General features: G+C 36.5%; 2 protein-coding genes across 2 annotated transcripts in view; one reads left to right on the top strand and one right to left on the bottom strand.

Annotated features, from left to right (window-relative positions):
* The window catches only part of LOC139710771 (uncharacterized), a 98117-nt gene extending 84175 nt beyond the window's left edge, over positions 1 to 13942 (bottom strand). Inside the window, exon 1 of the mRNA XM_071622689.1 lies at positions 13873 to 13942. The gene's annotated coding sequence lies outside the window, so the exon portion shown is untranslated. The remainder of the gene's footprint in view (positions 1 to 13872) is intronic.
* Positions 13943 to 14219: 277 nt separating this feature from the next.
* LOC139710768 (vacuolar protein sorting-associated protein 41 homolog) overlaps positions 14220 to 19259 on the top strand; it is a 40481-nt gene continuing 35441 nt past the window's right edge. Inside the window, exon 1 of the mRNA XM_071622686.1 lies at positions 14220 to 14243. Within this exon, the coding sequence (XP_071478787.1) occupies positions 14220 to 14243 (24 nt within the window). The remainder of the gene's footprint in view (positions 14244 to 19259) is intronic.

Here is a 19259-nt window from a genome sequence, read left to right as displayed (position 1 = left end):
CTACACGGCTCTACATTTGGTTGACTCTTATTTCATGAAGGGAAACAGAAAACAACATGATTAACAACAAAACAAAAATAAATTGGGATCTGTTACTTTCATGCATAAAAAATCCTCAAAACACCAAAAAGCAAGAAAAACAAACAAACAAACAAGCAAAAAAACCCAACAGATCATTGTCATATTGCATACATTCCTCCTCTCCCCTTCCCCCTCCCCTACCCAACCCCATCCTTTTTCATCTTCTTCTCTCTTATCTTCTTCATCGAATGACTCAAGGCTCTCTAAATTCTTCTTTCTTTACAGTGAACCGATCAGCAGATACCAAATTGTACTTTGGTTGTAGCATTGCATGGACGGCACCACATTTTCAAAAGTGTGTGGGGGGGGGCACTTCTGGGTTTCATCAGCTAAGCAAAAAAAAAAAGACTTTGCAGCGCAAAAGCAAAGGCTTTACTGAGCTCACAATGCCAAGGTTTCATTTTTTCTAGTGCCATTTCTGGGGTACAAAAAAAAAAAGTGGGGGGGGGGGGGGGTGTGAGTCCCTCCAGCCTCCAGCCCCCCCCCCCCCCCCCCCCCCCCACCCCCACCCCCAGTTCTGGCCCTACATTAAATCGATCTTCATTTACTGCCCACTGCGATACATTCAAAAACCAGGACTTGTGCAGGCCTGCAAGAATACAAATTGCACGTCAGAGAATACTGAATGTGCACTATTAGCAAATGACTGTACAAAACCTATCAAATGCTTTAGATTATAATATCTTCAACCTGTTGAGGACGGACTGATTTTGCTACAATACACATTTCCCATAGACACCAGCGCCCGAGTATACTCAGGACTCGTCCTCAACGGGTTTACTAAGGAGGTTGGCCAAAAGAAGATAGTAACCTGCCCTGAGCCTGTTGTGTGAGCATTTTAAGGAGCATTATGGGGAATCCCCAATATCTTCAGTATCTGGCAAATCTTTGCAATAGGTTGACTGCACAATGTAAGTCTCAACATGATACAGTCTCTTTAAGAGTGGCACGCATTGTGCCAGGTCCATGGAGTTATCCCCTAGGTGAGCAAAGACAACTGATGCAAGACAAATTCTTCCATGGGACGGTGCACCCTGTATGCCATGACATGAGGTGGTACATGCAGGGTTTCTCACCCTGTTGACTTTGAGAAACTGAATAATATCTCACCATCATCTGTAATACATCACCGGGTGTGTCACGTGATGTATTTTAACCCGTTGAGAACGATCTGATTTTGCTGCATTTCCCATAGACACCTGCCCCAGTATACTCAGGAGTAGTATTCAACGGATTTAAGGCATACCTTATAATTGTGTTCTATTATCATCATCATCACTGCCATTAGCATCACAATAATGGTGATGATAAGAAATGAAACTATGAAATAAAGGTAGGGGGAATAACTGCACTCATCATGAATGTGAATCTCCCACTGGATATCAGCATGAATAAGTCAAGATAATTGCAGCGTAAAGAAAGCTATTTTAATCTGAGTGCACCCCTGTGTTATCCACACTTAGTATGATTGAAATTACAGCAAAACTACCACAAGCTGTGATGCACTATAGTAATACGTATTAGACATTTCAACAATTTAAATGGTTTCCAACATTTACTGTATATGTGCACTCTTAAAGTCAGGCATATGACCCATGCTACAACCAATGACTAAAACTATACAGTGAAATATAATGTTTATTTTGAAAGAAGAAGATTCAGGAGTACAAATGTATTTACATTCACTGCTGTGGCTGGAAGCTGCAATCCTCACACACTAGTTCACGCTTTTTTCCCTTTTTCTTCAGGGTATCACTACATCAGAGACTCCAACTCTCCCGTTTTCGACGGGAGATCTCCCGCCGAAAACCCATTTTTGCAAAATCTCCCGTTCTCCCGTTTGAGATTTAATTTCTCCCGCCCTGGCTCAATGTCTCCCGTTGGAAAGGATTTCTTACTTATTGCTATCGTATGTTGCAAAAATAAGCCTTAGAGAGCACCAGAGAGCATCTATAACCCTAGGAACTTCGCGCTTCGCACACATAAACTTGGAGTCTCCCGTTTGCTAGGGGTTTCAGGCGGGAGAATCTCCAGATCAGAAGGTGCTTGGGGTTGGAGTCTCTGCTACATGTAACTGTATGTCTGTTTTTCCTTGTCTCTGCTTGAAACTCTAAAACTATTGAAACTATCAAAAAAAACCATTCTAGATTGACATACAGCAGCATACTGTATAATAAGTATCTGGTAATGTTTTTTTTTTTCCTCAAATCAATTAAGAATACATATTTCATACTGATACAGAATGTGGCACTTCAATGCACAACACAATGCTTTGCCATGTGGCATATGATCATTTTTTTCAAGTTGTGTAACCCCTTTCAGTGGTTTTTGACACTAGAGGATATCATCATCATCACTCAGCTGATAAGAGTTTTTATTGTGGGCTTCAAAAAAGATGATACTACAACTTACCACTGAAACAACTATTTGTAAATCATATTAATTGATGAGAACAGTATTTTACAAACGTACTTGAAGAATTGATACCTACAAGTATTCATACTAAAAACTGCCAGTCCCACCTTCCACAGTGGCTAGCACCTGCACTCCTTGGGTTTGCGGTTTGGGGGCCTGGTAGTAGAACTTTGATGACAATATCTAGTGACCTCAAGTAACAGATATCTTTCATCTATATAATCAATTACATCAGGAAAACAGAATGAACTTTGAATACTTTGTACAAAACATTGGGAGCTTCTTGACAACGAAGCACAATCTCTAGTCAGTGACTGCACATTTTCATCCATAAAATACTCTCACGAGGATACAAGTTTGAAAGTTATGTGACTAGTGTGTTTAACAGTCCAGTGATATTGAGGATCATATCACAATACAGATGAGTTTGTACAATTGTAGATGGCCATTTTTACAATCAGTGGTGTAAAATGCAGTATTGGTACTAATTGGTGTATAACTTTCTTATACACTAACAGATATGCATTATTTTTTCTCATAAACTTACCACCCACAGTGTCTACCTTGGGTACCTTAATGAACTTTCCTCTCTTTTTCTTTCAGATGTGGCAGGCACTTACATGCTTGAAATCCAACACTTTTGGTGTACTCACTCTGACATAGTATTTTTGTCAGAGCTAGCATATTAAATTGTTTATTCCTTTTCATTATTTTTGTTGCTGTTGTGATAGACAGGTATCCAACTTTAAGAACTATTATGTTTACCAGGTTCTGCTTTGTCTTCTTTAAATACTGAAATTGTCCAAACTTTATGTTTCGGAGGTGACATTTTCCGTTAACAATTAACCCCTCTTTTGAGTTAGCTCTTGTTCACAATTATAAAATTCAACTTTGCTAATTTGCATCAAAACAGAATAGTAATCAATCTGACTTAACTTTGATCCAAAGATTATTTAATTCAAATAACTTATCATTTTTTTGTGAGCGTTTATAAATTTATGTAACTTTTCCGTTAACATTTCTGTCACCTCCGAGACAACAGATTTATGTATTTAATTTTTTTATTCTTGACATCAGTTATACATTACATTTGCAAAAATGTAACATATCCCCTCACATTATCTCTGAAGGAAGGTAGTAGAAATATAGCCTGTTGTTTTCATTTCGGAGCAATTTACAATTTTCCGTTAACACTTGTCACCTCCGAAACAATTGTCACCTCCGAAACAACAGGCATATTATATTTGATAATTTCTCGAAGACAAAGCAATTTTGTTTGATTCTGTCCAATTGACAGGAATCTCTTTTGGATGACAATAGTAATATGGCAACAGGAAGTGAGAATTTTCTAGGGATTAATAAAAGATTCAATAAAAACTAAAAATTACTGTTTCGGAGGTGACAAAACACTGTTAACAAGATTTTTTGTTCATTTCTGTTGAAAAGAAACCATATCATGTACACCAATGGTATCATTTATTTTAGTAACATAAGTCTCAAAGTGGAGAAATCAACTACCACACTCTCACTCTTTTTTTTATTACTAGACTGTACGTTTTAGGGCAAATTTACATTTTTTCACTTTTTTTTAACAATGAGAATGCACAAAATACACCCATCTGTTGTATATATAATATTGTAATCAAGATCATTTCTCCTGCTTTAGTTAAGTAAACATATAGATGCTTTCATCTTAGAAGCTTGATTTCCAACAAGCAATTTAGTTGTGAAGATTTACCAATCACAGCTTTCCTTGTAGGTTGCTTTTTCTTGTGTTTCAGAGGTGACATTGTTTGTTAACACCATATTGTTATGTGACAGTGAAAGACAAGACTTCAGTTCCTTTTCACTATCTATCAACATTTTCTAATACATTTAATATCTACAAAATCATCACAACAGAAGTGACTTTTGTATACATAGCTCACTAGAATTCCCTTGATACCAAAGTAATACATGTGGCAGTTCATGCATGCCATAGTCCACAATCTTAAAAAAAAAATAATGTAAAAAAAATCATCAAATAATCAAACTCCACAAAAAGGCCACATGCCTATAGCTGGTGCACAACTTGTTCTTGAATTCATAGTTGTTGTTTTTCCATGTACAATGTGGTAATCATAAACAAAATTATGTGATTTTTTTTAAATATGACAATAATTATTACATTTTCCAAGTTGAACCAACTGTTTATGACATTGTATTTTTTAAGATTATTGAAGTTATGTGACAACTAAAGTGAACAGAGGATCAAGTCCCCAGGACTGGAAAGGGAAAGATAAAAAAAACAAGATTTGTAGATCTATTTCAGTACTTTTGATGAGGTGTTTACCTTGTTTTGTTATTATGTTTTATCTTAGAATTTGGCTTCAAATACTGGAATTTCAAGGAAAAGAAAATGGTTTCTTAAAGGACAAGTCCACTTTCATATACATGTGGATTGAGTGAATGCAAATGTTCAACAGTAAAACATATCATTGAAAGTTTGGGGGAAATTGGACAATCCATTCAAAAGTTATGGGTTTTTTAAGTATCTGCGCAATCACTGCTGGATGAGAAGACTACGACAGTGTATGATGTCACATGCATACAACGATATAAGGAAAATATAAGTGAATTTCACAAAACTTTACTTTTTGAAAAAAGTGCACATTTCTTCAACTTGCTTCTGATGTATTTTAGGGCAATATTATTCACCCTGCCTTCCAAAAGAGAGAAGTCATGTGTTCTTTTGTTATGCAAGAAAAGTGAAAATACAGAACGTTGAATTTTCTTGATACTTTCTCTATATCCTTGTACACATGTGACATCACAAGCTATGAAGTCTTCTCATTCAGCTTTGACTGAGCAGAAACTTTAAAAATCCATAACTCTGAAACGGATTGCCTTACTTTCCTCAAACTCTCACTGATGTGTTTTACTAATATTGCTATATTTACTCAACCCTCATGTCTATTGAGGTGAACTTGTCCTTTTCCAGTTTCAGTCCCTTATAAGTTTATTTGAGACCAGTTTGTGTTCAGGACCTTCTGTGAAGTTGATGGGGAAAATTACTGAACAAAAACAAATTTTCCCCTCAAGTTCACAACTCATTATGCATTATGTTGCTCTCTTCAGCTGGGAAACACAAAATGTTGTCTTAACCAACTGTAAAAACCTTTTAAAGATTAGTATGAATTACAATCTCAAACAAAATATGAGCTGGTATCCATTATCATGAAAGAGAATAACCGAACGAAATAACAAGTAAGAACTGAAAGAAAGAGCTTATATTTGAAAATTAAAGCCATGAGGAAAGACATGAATGTTCACTAAATAGTTAACATCTGAGAAGTTGGGTTGTCTCTGTGTTGTGTCACCTCAAAAACAATAAAATGTTTTTTCTTATCATATACTTTTTACTCTCAAAAGTGACTGTTAAATATGCATGATTTGCAGGTAATTTTCAATCAATTCATTATGATATGTAAAATATATTTTAGTAATGTCAACAGTTTAAATGAATCTGGTGTATAGAAAATTTATCCCAGATGAACCAAACACCTTTCACCAGTATTATAACATTTATATGGTGGCTATCAAGGATGATGAAGAATTCATGAACATCCTTGAATTAATCTATTTATAAAACTATGTGCAAACAAAAAAATACACAAGTCAAATAAGAATTTTTGCTTTTGGTATTCATACCGTATGTCCCCGCCAAAAAATTACAGTGGTACCCTCCGCAACAATAACTTTAAAGATAGTGAATCAATCTAAAATACAATGTAAGGGATTGAAACTATAACTCATTGCCCACGCCTTACAGAAAACCCCATTCAATTTGCTTCAGAGGTCAAAGAGAATTGAGGATTTTTGTAGAGCATGTGAGGAATCCCTTCCCTCCAAGTTCTGCATGTGTTTACACATTAATATGCAGTTCCAAGAGCATCCAAGTGCTGAACTTGGAAGAATCAGACTCCTGACATCCTTTATGACAATCCACATTTCTTTGAGATCACTTAACCAAATTGACTGGGGCTTTCTGCAAAATAGAGCTAAGATGTTATAATTTAAGACCCCAAAGTAGAATTTAGTTGATTTAATCATATTGGGTGCTATCAATGCAAAAGTCTAATTGTAAATTTTTTTGGGGGGGACATACTATATGAATACATGAACACAATGTTAACATTGAATGTCACCTCCGAAACAAAGTTATTCTTCCCTGGTGTTGTGGAATAAAATATTCTGAGAGTAAAGAAACATTACTGAAATGATCTTACACCCTCATTTCAATTTAAGGTAGAAAATGGAATGCCATATTTCTTCAGCTTACAATATCTAGCTTATGTCCATCATATTCTTACTGTAAATTAATATTTTATCACAATGTTAACATTGAATGTCACCTCCGAAACGAAGTGATTCTTCCCTGGTGTTGTGGAATAAAATGTTCAGAGAGCAAAGAAACATTACTAAAATGATCTCACACCCTCATCTCAAGTTAAGGTAGAAAATGGAATGCCATGTTTCTTCAGATTACAATATCTAGCTTACATCCTTCGTCCAAATGGAAGGCAAACTACTGGTACCCATGCTAAATCATGAAGTGTAAAAAAACACTTGTTCTGTGTGGTTTATCTGCTTGAAACAGGAGTTAATTTCTTGTTCTTGAGTTATAATTATTAAAAACATTGATAAAAAGAAGAAGTTTTTGTGTTATTGTCACTTATTCTCAAAATAAGTGAGTGTTAATATTAATGTCACCTCCGAAACATTCTAATATGTTAACTGTCACCTCCGAAACATCCATGTGTGAAAAATCCAAGTTTTAAAGAAATGATTGGAATTTCATTTAACCTATATAGGAAGGTAGCCCTTCTTAAAGACTTGTTATAGTAAGAGTTTGACCTGGCCTGCCCTCCAATAAATAGTTAAAATCTTAAAAATTACATGTCAATTGGTATTTTTTAGCAAAAATTTATAAATCTCATGTATTTTTTGTAAATTCACTTTATATTCAACCCCCAATTAGTTATGATTGACAAACTATATATTGTTGTTAACCATATAAACTTTGCATGGTGAAGTTTGACTACAGAGTTTTGTCAATATGGTGCAATTCATGAAAGCAAAATTTTGCTTAAATTTACTTCAGGTGCCAGGGTTTTCCTTAAATTACACCAATAACCCTTCAGCTTTAAGGTCTGAAATGTTATTTTTTCAAAAATTTGAATACTTTCAAACAGGAATCAAACAGAATAATGAAAAAATATTTTGTTTGAAATTTTGACCCTCCGAGTACAAAAGTTACACCACTGATCGTAAAAAAGGCCAGATTGTATGTCCCCCTTGTGATACACTGAATCCCCTAGATCCCTGGGCAATGATATTGAAAACTTCAATTTGTTCTGACACAGAATCAATCCTGGAATCTAATTTCTGTCTCCCCCCCCCCCCACACCCCCCTTCCTTCACGCCCTTTCAAATATTGATATCACAGATATTGCAGTGGTTTCTTCCATTACAAGATGGATTCTGATGGGCACATAATAACATACACAGTGTATCGTAAAAAGTTGGGTAGAGCTCTACAAGTCCATGTACTAGAATGTGCAATGTAAATATGGCATAGCAAGGTTATTTCCCCATGCCAGTATTTCTCGAGAATGCTGTCTGGAATGTAACCAAATTTATATAATATGCAAACAATGTTTTACCTTTTTATGACCTGAAAGGTCATAAAAGGGAATAGTGGTCACTGGATCACACATACAATTTCTCTTAAAGTATAAAGATATTTCTATGCTTGTCCCATGAGATTGAAATTTCTCCAGAGATATTGTAGCACACTTACAATGTATTATTGTACTCTGAAATCATAATTCATGGTTTTGGAAAACCAGATCGAAATTACCGTACTCAGTTTTGCTACAGTTATGATCTAAAGAAATTTTGTCACTAAGAAAAAAATAAGATTTGAAAATAAATGCAGAGAGAGGAATGTATCAGAATAAAAATTTGCAAGATCAATCAGACTACAACATTAGTGCTTAGGAAAATATCATACCGTCACAGATACAGATTGTATACATACAGTAGAAGTAATGCATACGAGTGTAACTGTGGATGCCTTCAAATTCAAAATAAAATGCACATCCTCACACACACACACACAAAATCTGAGTAATTTCAAAGATTTAAAGAGTTTGCAATTTGATAGAATTGCCCAAAAAAGCCCATGTCACATATTGTCTGGTCTACAACACGTATCGTATCGCACAATATTGACCAATCACCTAATTGTTATGCTCACTCACGTAGTCCTGTCATTGCGTGTTATCACATTTCATCAGTTCATCACAGGATCCCCTCACGTACATTCTGTATTATAAACCCTACAATTTACTACTTGAAAAAAGAAAAAAAAAACAAGCAAGTTCTTGTTACTTTATAGACTAGTCGCAACATGGACACCATGGGCTATATCCAAAGTAAATCCAATTTTTATAAATATGAAATATTGAAAGTATAACATGCAAATTATGATCATTAGCTAAATATTCACACAGCCATCTTTTCTGTCTTTTTCACTAGGTCAGTTATGTTATGTCAGCATTATATCCCCTTGCACCATAATTACGGTACATGTGGTGGCCTCGTGCAAACACCATTTATATTTGAAAACTACTTAATCCTTTAGGGACAATCACTTCCTTTGAGAATTATACTACTCTCACAATACTGACAAGTGCACTGCAGATACTGTAAAACCCACTATATTCTGAGAACTACCAAAGCGTGTCTTGATTCACATTTACCTGGTAGGCAACATCATTTGATTTTGTGTAATGCACTGTGAGCAAGTATGATTGGGTTGCTAGTTTCCGTAATTCTTTCCCTTAATGACATGCACAAGACATGGATTAAGAATATTTAACAATACACAAACATAAAAACAGACAGAGAATTCAGTATTCTCAGAAGCACATCTTTATTGGAATGCTCACAAGTCATTTGGCTTTAGAATATCTGTAAAAGTTAACCATTGCCATTTTGGAAGGTTTTTTGAAGTTTTTATTAAATAAACTTTATTTAGTTTAATTATAGACAGAGTACATGCCTTTTACTATTTAACCACGTCATTGTCCCATGGTAAGAAATCAAACAGTTGCTTGACTGTCATAATCTTATTCTTACTGGTTCAAATCAAACTTGACTCTCATTCTGTGTTTTTGATTGTTGTTGTTGGGTTTTTTTTTTCAGGGGGGGGGGGAGGGACAACTCTCAAGCTCATTTAGATATTGTTCTAACACTCATCCATCAAAGTCTTAAACAACAACAACTAGAGCGGAATAAAGATGGATACCGTTTTTTTATTCCTGCGTACAATGCATCATTAGGCCTATGAACGTCAAATGATCAGTTGTGAACAACCAACCCATATTTTCAAAAAATGAAATTAGTGCAACCACAACAATTTTGACAATCTTAATTTCTCTATGGTCTTATCTATCCCAGGAATGCTCTTCCATGCTTGCACTGCTGTGCAAGAGGGCCCCTCATTTATTATTACCCCAGCCTACTAGCAAGTTATAGGTACCCATGTTTTCACACTTTGGGTCAAGGAAGGTATCATAAAATGAAAACATCCAGTCCAAGGAAATGCTCGCATGCACCAGCCAGGTTTCAAAGCCAGGATAATATTCTGTTTGCAATGTGTCTCCACGAGCAATAGCTACCACTATGAACCAGAAATTTCTGTGTGCATGAAACTTTCATGAATTTCACAAGGAGCCGAGATTTGCACTGTAATTAAAATGCAAAAAAAAAAGGTAATTATATTAAATTCTCCTTGCATTTTTTTTAAAAGCTCTCTGTCTGTGTATGTCTATTATTCTCCTGTTTATTTACAAATATGTACAAAATGACATCAGTCCACAATATCTTAAGGAATTAAAATATTGACCTCACCTGACCCCACACATAATCATAGATCACAACATCAATCCCTTTTCTGTCTGAAGTCCTACAGCTAATACGAAATTTTATGGGGACCGGTCTTTTTCAGTCGCTGCCCCAAGATTGTGGAACTCATAACCAAAACATATCCATCAGTCGTCTTCATTGGTTTCTGGTTTCATTCAAATCATCTTTAAAGACTTATTTGTGAAATGAACATTTTTGTTTGCATGTGTGCATGTGTATGTTATGCATACCGTTTATGCTGAAGCTCTGCATGATTAAATCTATTTTTATTATATTGAATGTAATTTGTCAATTATGTTTTGTGATAATATTGTAAAGCGCACAGGGAACATTAATTTGTTATATGCACTACAGAAGGGCAAGTTCAATGTACATAAATTATAGTTAGTTGTTACACATTCTCATTGAAGTTTGAGGAAATTCAGATCATTCGATCAAAAGCATAGCACAATCCCTGTGCCGTCAACACTGAATAAGAAGATAAATGTCACAGTATGGCAATGATGATACAGTCTGTTTACAATTTATACACAAAATATGAAGAGAATTCCACAATATGGATTTAAAAAAAAATGAAAAGTGCACACTCATTTGACTTGAATACTGACATAAGAATGCAGGATGGGTAAATTTAAATTCCCATTGCCTGCTAAAAGAGGAATGTCAATCTGGAACTCTTTCATTACGCCAGACACTGGTTTCACTTTACTTTGAACACAAGAAAATGATATGCAGTGATGCATTAGAGTTTTGATAACAAAGCTCATTATAGTCTTCAAGTGTGTAGAACATTTAGTCTGTCCAGCCTCCTGTAAGTTTGTGGAAGTGATAGTTTACCAGAGAAAGAGACCATAATTTATGTATTTCATGCAGAGCTTTGCATTAAGCTCCTTCCCATAAATCACGCAAAGAAACACAAAAACTTAAAACCATTAAAAATGACCATTGCAACATCTCAAATACAGTGTTTACTCTAGGGGGTTCTAAACACAGATGTCATCGATAGCAGGGTTTCATACTGTAAAAGTGGATATTTTAGCGCGACTAATTTTTCGCGCTTGGCCGGGTGAGAAGAGTTTCGCGTGTTTTTAATTCCGCAGAATCAAGACATCAAGAATCAAGACACCAAGTACACGAACATACAGCAAGGAAAAATATTCGCCTGCTTTTATTTTCGCGCTGGTTTCTGATTGTGTGAAATGTGCGAAAATTTCAACATCGCAAAAATTTCCACTTTTACAGTAAATGGCAACATGAATCAGGATATTCAAATGCGCGTACATTATAAACTTACTGCTGCTCATATGATGAAAATATTTGAACCTGCGATTATCAATTCTATGGATTACATTATATCTGTACATGTCTGAATACTTTGAATCTTTAAAGGAATGATAAAGAAATAAGAAAAAACACAATTGTGAAGTGCAATAGAAGCTACACTGTATTGGACACTTTGCTTTCTCTACAATACCCTCCCTTTCCCTTCCCTCAAAAAAAAAAAAAAAAAAAAAAAAATGTTCGACAAAAATTCAACTTGTCCCAAACAATCTAAACAGCCAATGGCATCTGGCTATAGTTGGCAGAAATATGGAGGGCTTCATACACAAGAGAGGACTAGACTACGTATGTACCTTTAAAATATGCAAAGAAATTTTCTTGCATATATAAAGTCAGATGAAATGTGCTTTTACTGTTTGTAGCGAAAAGAGACTACCAACAAGTACTTGATTCACATGAATGGTTGCATGGGAGACAAAACTTGACCTGAAACACTATACTTGATCTGTTTAATCAAAGCCAACAAATACAAAAATTATGACACTGCATACTGAGTAACATACATTTACTGGACATCATGTTTCATTCAGATTTTGTACTTTGTAATGCAGTAAGCTCTGTTATAACTTATATTCTCTACTCTTATATTGCAGGATTTGAAATTGAGGTCTATTCTTATATTTCATGGCTAAATACAATGTGTAGGCGATTTAAGTTTATGACTATATCAGGGCTGCCAATACTGGAAACTAGTTGAGAGTGAGACTCCCATAGGCCAATGCTTTTATTTAGGAGTCAAAATGAGTGAGATCAATAGAAATGCATGCAAATGAAGTAAAGTTTTAGAGTGAGAAAGGACCAAAATGTGTGAGTCTCACGCTCAATGCGTGAGAGTTGGCAGCCCTGCTATATTCATTTAAGTTTTAAGCAACACGTACTATGACAATTTAAACAAATGGAAAATAATCACAATTTGACAATATGTGACTCTGTACATCATAGTAGAAGCTGACTTCCCAAGAAGTCACTCACAATAGCACTTAAAGGTTGCAATCAATACCCACTATGATAAGCCACAATAATCAAGGTTCCTTTTCATACTTCCGACCCAAATATCTAATTGCCGACAATGCATCAGGTCCAGGGATCACACACTAAGTTTAACCCTAGCACTACAGAAAGGGTTTGTTACCGTGAAGTACTGTACAGACAAAACCCTAGACATCTCAGAACAAAGACCTATCCCTACACTCGCCCTCACTCGCACGCACGCACCACACACGCTGTTCACATCAACGAGCCCAAACAATATCCCACAGCACATATTCGCCAGACTGCAGACACAGAAATCCTCCCCATATGTGTTGATGCAAGGCCAAGACACAAAGCAAGCATTCACAACACATTGCAATTGTATGCCTTTCTGTTTACAATCTGACTGGCACAAATATGTAGCACTTCCACCACTGCACAGTAACGGCAGCTGAGCCAGGGCAGTGCAGCAGTTGTGCTCTGCGACTCGGTGGAACAATAACAGTAATTCCTCCTAAATTATGATTATGACATAGTAATATTATTTCAAATAAATGGTCAGGATGATCAGCATCATAATTGCACAAGTATTATGTTTCAAATGAAAAAGGAGAAAAAATAAATATCACATGTCCATATAAATTATGATAATTCTCTAAATAGCGAGTGCAGACATTAATTACTATCAAATCATCCTGTTGATAAATTAATTCACTTACTGCCTGCAGGGCTCAACAGATCCGATGTTCAGCCAAAACATAGTCAGGAGAATTGAAAATATTCAAGCTTTCTACAATCTGAAGTCACCTTCTTGACCAGAGCTGGCAAAGAAAATGCATTACTGCCTCAGCTCTGGCCTGGATAAAAAATTCTAGGGACCCCTACGGGGTTGATCAGATGCTCTCTCCGCACTGGTACACAATCGTAATTTGCTGATTTTCATAAATAAAATCACAATAAATACACGTGCAACAGAAGATAAATTATGCTAATAAAATACACAACGCTTATCTTAGAATTCGCCCACAGAATCTGTACGAATTACGGTACGGAATTGACATCACAAACAATAAAAAATACGAGTCTTACCCAAATTTCAAGCCTTTTTTGATATGAGAAAAATGGTCGTCCGGTGTTGTATTACAGCGGTCGTATCCCTAAAGACGCATACAATATGTAAATGTATTGTGTGAAATCCCGAATAATAAGCACCGGATCGCGAACTATGTTCCTCCGCAAGATAAAAAGTCCAAGCGTTTCATATCATCAAAATTCAAACTATTTCTTTTATTTTAATCAAATAGTAACAAAATAAAACCTAAGAATCATTTGCGGCACAAAATTATCCGTACATCTCAGATTACTTATTATACTGCGAGAAGCGGATTACCATTTTATGCTTTGCAAGAAAATGTTGAATATTCATTAGTAGCGAAATGGAAGGAGGAGGCGCAGCGACAGTGAGTGTTGACTTTCTTTATAAAACTGAACGTATCTTTGTCAAACATCGTTTAAGTATCAGAAGCGGCTGCAAAAAATTATAAGAAATATTGTGGATAATGTGTGTCAGTCTGAAACGTGAATGTCATAAGGGAATGCGTTGAACTTGACCTATATATATTTCGTCCTGCTGCCATCGTCTTCTTATATCAGTCCCACATGCTGAAATCTTTGTAGGTTTCCTAATCGGCGGTATTAAAACACGTGAAAACAGGTGTCGTTGAATGTTGGCCGACGTTGCTGTATGTACTTGATGCTTGATAAGATAATTCCTTTGTATGGTAGCTCACATAGGAACTATATTGGAATGATAGATGCAGTGAGCCATGAGGAGTGTAGTGACTAGTGTCACGACATGCAGGAATGGTGGTGTCGACGTGTCTCAAAGCGAAAGGTGCGCCCAAGTTTCTCAACTGGCTGGGATGGGAGTGAGAAACTGTGATTTAGAGACGAGATGTAACCAAAACAAAAGGGGTGCGGCGCGGAGCAGTTGTGGGGGTTGGAGTGGATGCCCGAGCGGATGTCCCCTTTCCCTGTATTGAGCTTTTTCATTTTGGAATTGAAATTGTGTAATTTGGTGCACACATGATTCTAATAGCATAATTGTCATCTCATTGGAAGGTGGTTCTGCAAGTCATTATTTTGTTTAGCATTTTTAGCATTAGAATGAGTGCAGATTGTATGACTTACCTAACAGTTAGTTACATTTTATTCTTAGAGACCTATGTATTATTTATCTGGAAAGGAAAATAGCTGTTATACGGCCAGTTGGTATTCTCCAGCAAACAGAAGGAATGAGGAAAGTACAGTAGACCTCGCCTAAGTCGACATCGCATAAGTCGACAACTCGCTTAAGTCGACACAATAAAAAAGTCCCGATTTTTGCCTTTGTTATTCCTTGAAAATTTCCTCGTCTTAGTCGACATTTATAAGTCGACAACTCGCGTAAGTCGACCTGATTTTTCAGTGCCAACTGAGCTGAAATACGTGTTAATTCCCTCGTCTAAGTCGACATAATTTTTCGCTCAAAATCTTATCGCCATTCTCTGAAAAAGAATTGTTTTCCCGCTCCGATTCGCTGCGTTTCTACTCGGTAATTCGCTAGTGTACGGCGCGGTAGCGTTCGCGCCATGTGTTCATTGTCTTGTATGCCAGAATATAGAAAGGACATACACTCATTTACACTGGAGCATTACATGTAGTACCCAAGACAGTTCACTTTACCCCTTTTCTCCCTCTCGTTTTTCTCAAAACGCACAAATTTTGTACACTTATATGTCCCAGTAGGTATTCATTATCCGAACATGAAATAGGTGTTTTTGTAAATCCGAATATTCTAACGTTGATTATTCCGAAGCGGTATTAAAACCAGGGCACTTTCTAAAAAGATTTATTACAATACAACTAATAATGCAACTCAAAAAATCAAATGCAGGTGTATCAAATCACACGCAACTTTTGCATTTAAACGCAAGTGCGTTGCTGAAAAGACTTGCGTTTGATAATCATATGAAACTAGAAAATAATTGTTACGAACCTGAAACTCAATTGCGTTTAAACGCAACTCTAAAGATCAATGCAAGTCCATCAAATCACACGCAACGATGTATTTAAACGCAAGAGCGTTGCAGAGAAGACTTGGGTTTTTGTACGAAACTAGAAACTGCGTTTAAATAAATCTCTATACATCTACGGAAGTGCGTTATTGTTGAAAAGACTTGCATTACTTTTTTCATTTCGTAAGCAAAATCAAAAATTAAACCTCAACTCTGAAAATCAAATGCAAGTCCATCAAATCACATGGCACGCTGAAAAGACTTGCGTTTGATAATCACACGAAACTAGAAAATTGTAGGAAACTTAAACACAGTTGCGTTTAAACGCAACACTAAAAATCAAATGCAAATGCAACGCTGAAAGACTTGCGTTTGATAATCATACGAAAATTGTAGGGAACTTTTTTAAACTCAAATCGCACGTAACGCTGAAAGACTTGCGTTTGATAATCATACCGAAAATTGTAGGGAACTTTTTTTAACTCAATTGCGTTTAAACGCAACTCTAAAAATCAAATGCAAGTCCATCATATCACACGTAACGCTGTATATAAACGCAAGTGCGTTGCAGAGAAGATTTGCGGTTTTTGTACGCAATCATAAGAAACTGTGTTTAAACACATCTCTAAACATCTACGGAAGTGTGTTATTGTTTAAAAGACTTGCATTATATTTTTTATTTCGTAAACAAAATTACAAATTAAATGCAACTCTAAAAATCAAATGGAAATCCATCAAATCACACGGAACGCTGAAAGACTTACGGAAGTGTGTTATTGTTTAAAAGACTTATCGTAAGCAAAATTAAAAATTAAACGCAATTCTGAAAATCAAATACAAGTCCATCAAATCACACGGAACGCTGAAAAGACTTGCGTTTGATAATAACACAAAACTAGAAAATTGTATGAAATTTAAACTCAATTCCGTTTAAACGCAACTCTAAAAATCAAATGCAAGTCCGTCAAATCACAAGCAGCGCTGTTTTTAAAACGCAAGAGCGTTGCAGAAAAGACTTGCGGTTCTTGTCCGAAACTATAGAAATTGCGTTTAAACGCATAAAAATGTACGGAAGTGCGTTATTGTTGAAAAGGCTCACATTATTCTTTATTTCGTAACGGAACTTTCGCCGTGACTGAACTTAGTCTGCACTTGCAGGGGAAAGACATCGCAACATTTACACGTTTCAAACTACCGAAACGCATGCTGCTTCACAAAATGTCAATGAAAAAAATGATAACGAATTATTGTTAAAGTTCGCTATGCCGAAGTTTTAAATCTCAGTTCAAAGTTAAATTAGTCCGACAATGGTAAGAGGTTTGTTTTTACGAAGGTTATAGTAGTCCGAAAGATGTCGTTTTCGGATGAACAAACTTTTCTTCTTCTTGTTATTTCAGACAGGCCCGCGCCGTACAGAGCGGTAATGTTGCGAATCGGAGCGCGAGAACAATTCATTTTCAGAGTATGGCAATACAAATTTAAGCAGAACAAATATGGCGACTTAGGGAAGGAAAATCACACATATTTCAACTCAGTCGGCACTGAAAAATAATCTCGACAGAATCATGCGAAATCACACGCATATCTTCCCAGCAACGCACTTGAATTTAAATCGCAAAGTTTAAAGCAATTTTGGGGAATTTGCCTTTGATATTTCAAATCAAGTTTGAAACGTTAAGTGTCTAGAAACGGGCCTAGGTTTCCGATCCCGCTCTCTCAAAATCTCTCTAGAGATTTGGGAATTATGCGTTGTCGTTACTAACCCGCGCAAGATTTATGCATGAACTAAAACATTATTGTTGCTCATGTCAGTAGGCATGTTTTGGTGGCAAAAGGAGTAAGATATGGGTAGCGATCCGCATCGTGATCCAAATCTTACTCTGTACAGAGGAAATTAATTTTCATTTATAAGTCGACAAAATGTCGACTTACGCGTAAGTCGACATTCGCGTAAGTCGACGTGTTTTGCTCAGTCCCGATTATGTCGACTTACGCGAGGTTGACTGTATACCGGTACTCAATTCAGCATAAGCGGGCTTCTCATCTTGTCCAATGATAATATTATTGCTCTACCTGCCACATTTTTTGTCATTCTTTCTTTCTGGGAGGCTTGAGAAAATTATTGCTGGGCAGGTGAGCATGGGATGTGTTGCAGGGGAGTAAGACTCGCGTCTATGAGACTTGATGGATCTTGTGTGTGTACTCTAAATGTTATATTTCAAATAACGAGACACTATCTCTTGATTCTGTGACAGCAGGATACTCTTTCATTCAGGGGCAAGGTTACTTTAGACCCTGTCCATGTTCTTTGGCCAAAGTAAAAGACTGTTGGGTAGTAATCATGGCTGGTGCCACGTTTTCAAAAGTGGGGGAGCCCACTTCCGGGTTTCATGAGCTAACAAGCAATCAAAAAAAGAAAATAAAAAAGGTCTTCAGCGCAAAAACAAAGGCCTTACCGCGCTCAAAGGTTTCATTCTATTTTTTTTCTAGTGCCACCACTTCTGAAGTTAAAAAGTGGGGGGTCCAAGGTGGTGACACCCTATGTATTCCTACAATGTATGAACAGATGCAAAAAAAAAAAAAGTGTGTGTGTGTGTGTGTGTGGGGGGGGGGGGGGGGGGGGGGGGGGGTCTGAGCCCCCCGGTTCTGCCGGCCCTGCTAATGGTTGAAATTCTGGTTTGATACTGGTTTAGATTCAGTGTTCATGAATGAATTTCACCCTCTGCTACACTAGACCCTAGCTAGATTGCTTTAAAATATTTATGTATTAGTAAGAATACTATTTGATGCATCACGTGTTACCCCGGGGTACCGTAGTACCCCGGGTTACCGCGTTGTGTAGCGCCACCTCACGTCCACTCGAGGACAGCCGCAGAGAAATGCATGCACTGTGTGTGCGTGTACATAGTCACTCCCATGCTGCTGCATGTTATACGATGCATGCATATCACGCTGTGCTAGCAATAGCGTGTGCTTCAGTGCACTGCAGTGTAGCGGCTAGTGCCGCTAGCTCTAGCACCAAAATAATTTCCACTTTTTGGCAACCCAGGGTACAACCTTTTTAAGAAAATAAATAATTCAACAAAATGGCTGATTTTCATTTGGTACCCCGGGATACCATTTATGTCATCATTTTAAGATATTATAATATTTACAAATGTATCTTCAACTTTAGAAATACTCATGATCTGCAACTAGTTATTAACAAGTGGCATTCACTGAAATTGGCCCAACACAAAAACTTAATCAAATAAAAGTTTTTGCAAGACTTTTTTGGTACTTATCCCACAACATGTCATTGGTTTGTAGCTGTGGTATAACACTTCTAAAAATCATAAGATCTGGTGCAACAGTGCAGTATTAGGAATTTCCGTCATCAACTTAAAAAAATAGAAGAAGAAGAAGTTTGCCCGCAGTAAA

This window comes from Diadema antillarum, unplaced genomic scaffold (genome assembly GCF_040938485.1).
Source record: "Diadema antillarum isolate AM-2024a unplaced genomic scaffold, OU_Dant_1.0 seq00001560_RagTag, whole genome shotgun sequence".
NCBI lineage: Eukaryota > Metazoa > Echinodermata > Echinoidea > Diadematoida > Diadematidae > Diadema > Diadema antillarum.
The sequence above is the reverse complement of the archived record's forward strand: the minus strand, read 5'-3'. Positions and strand labels throughout refer to the sequence as shown.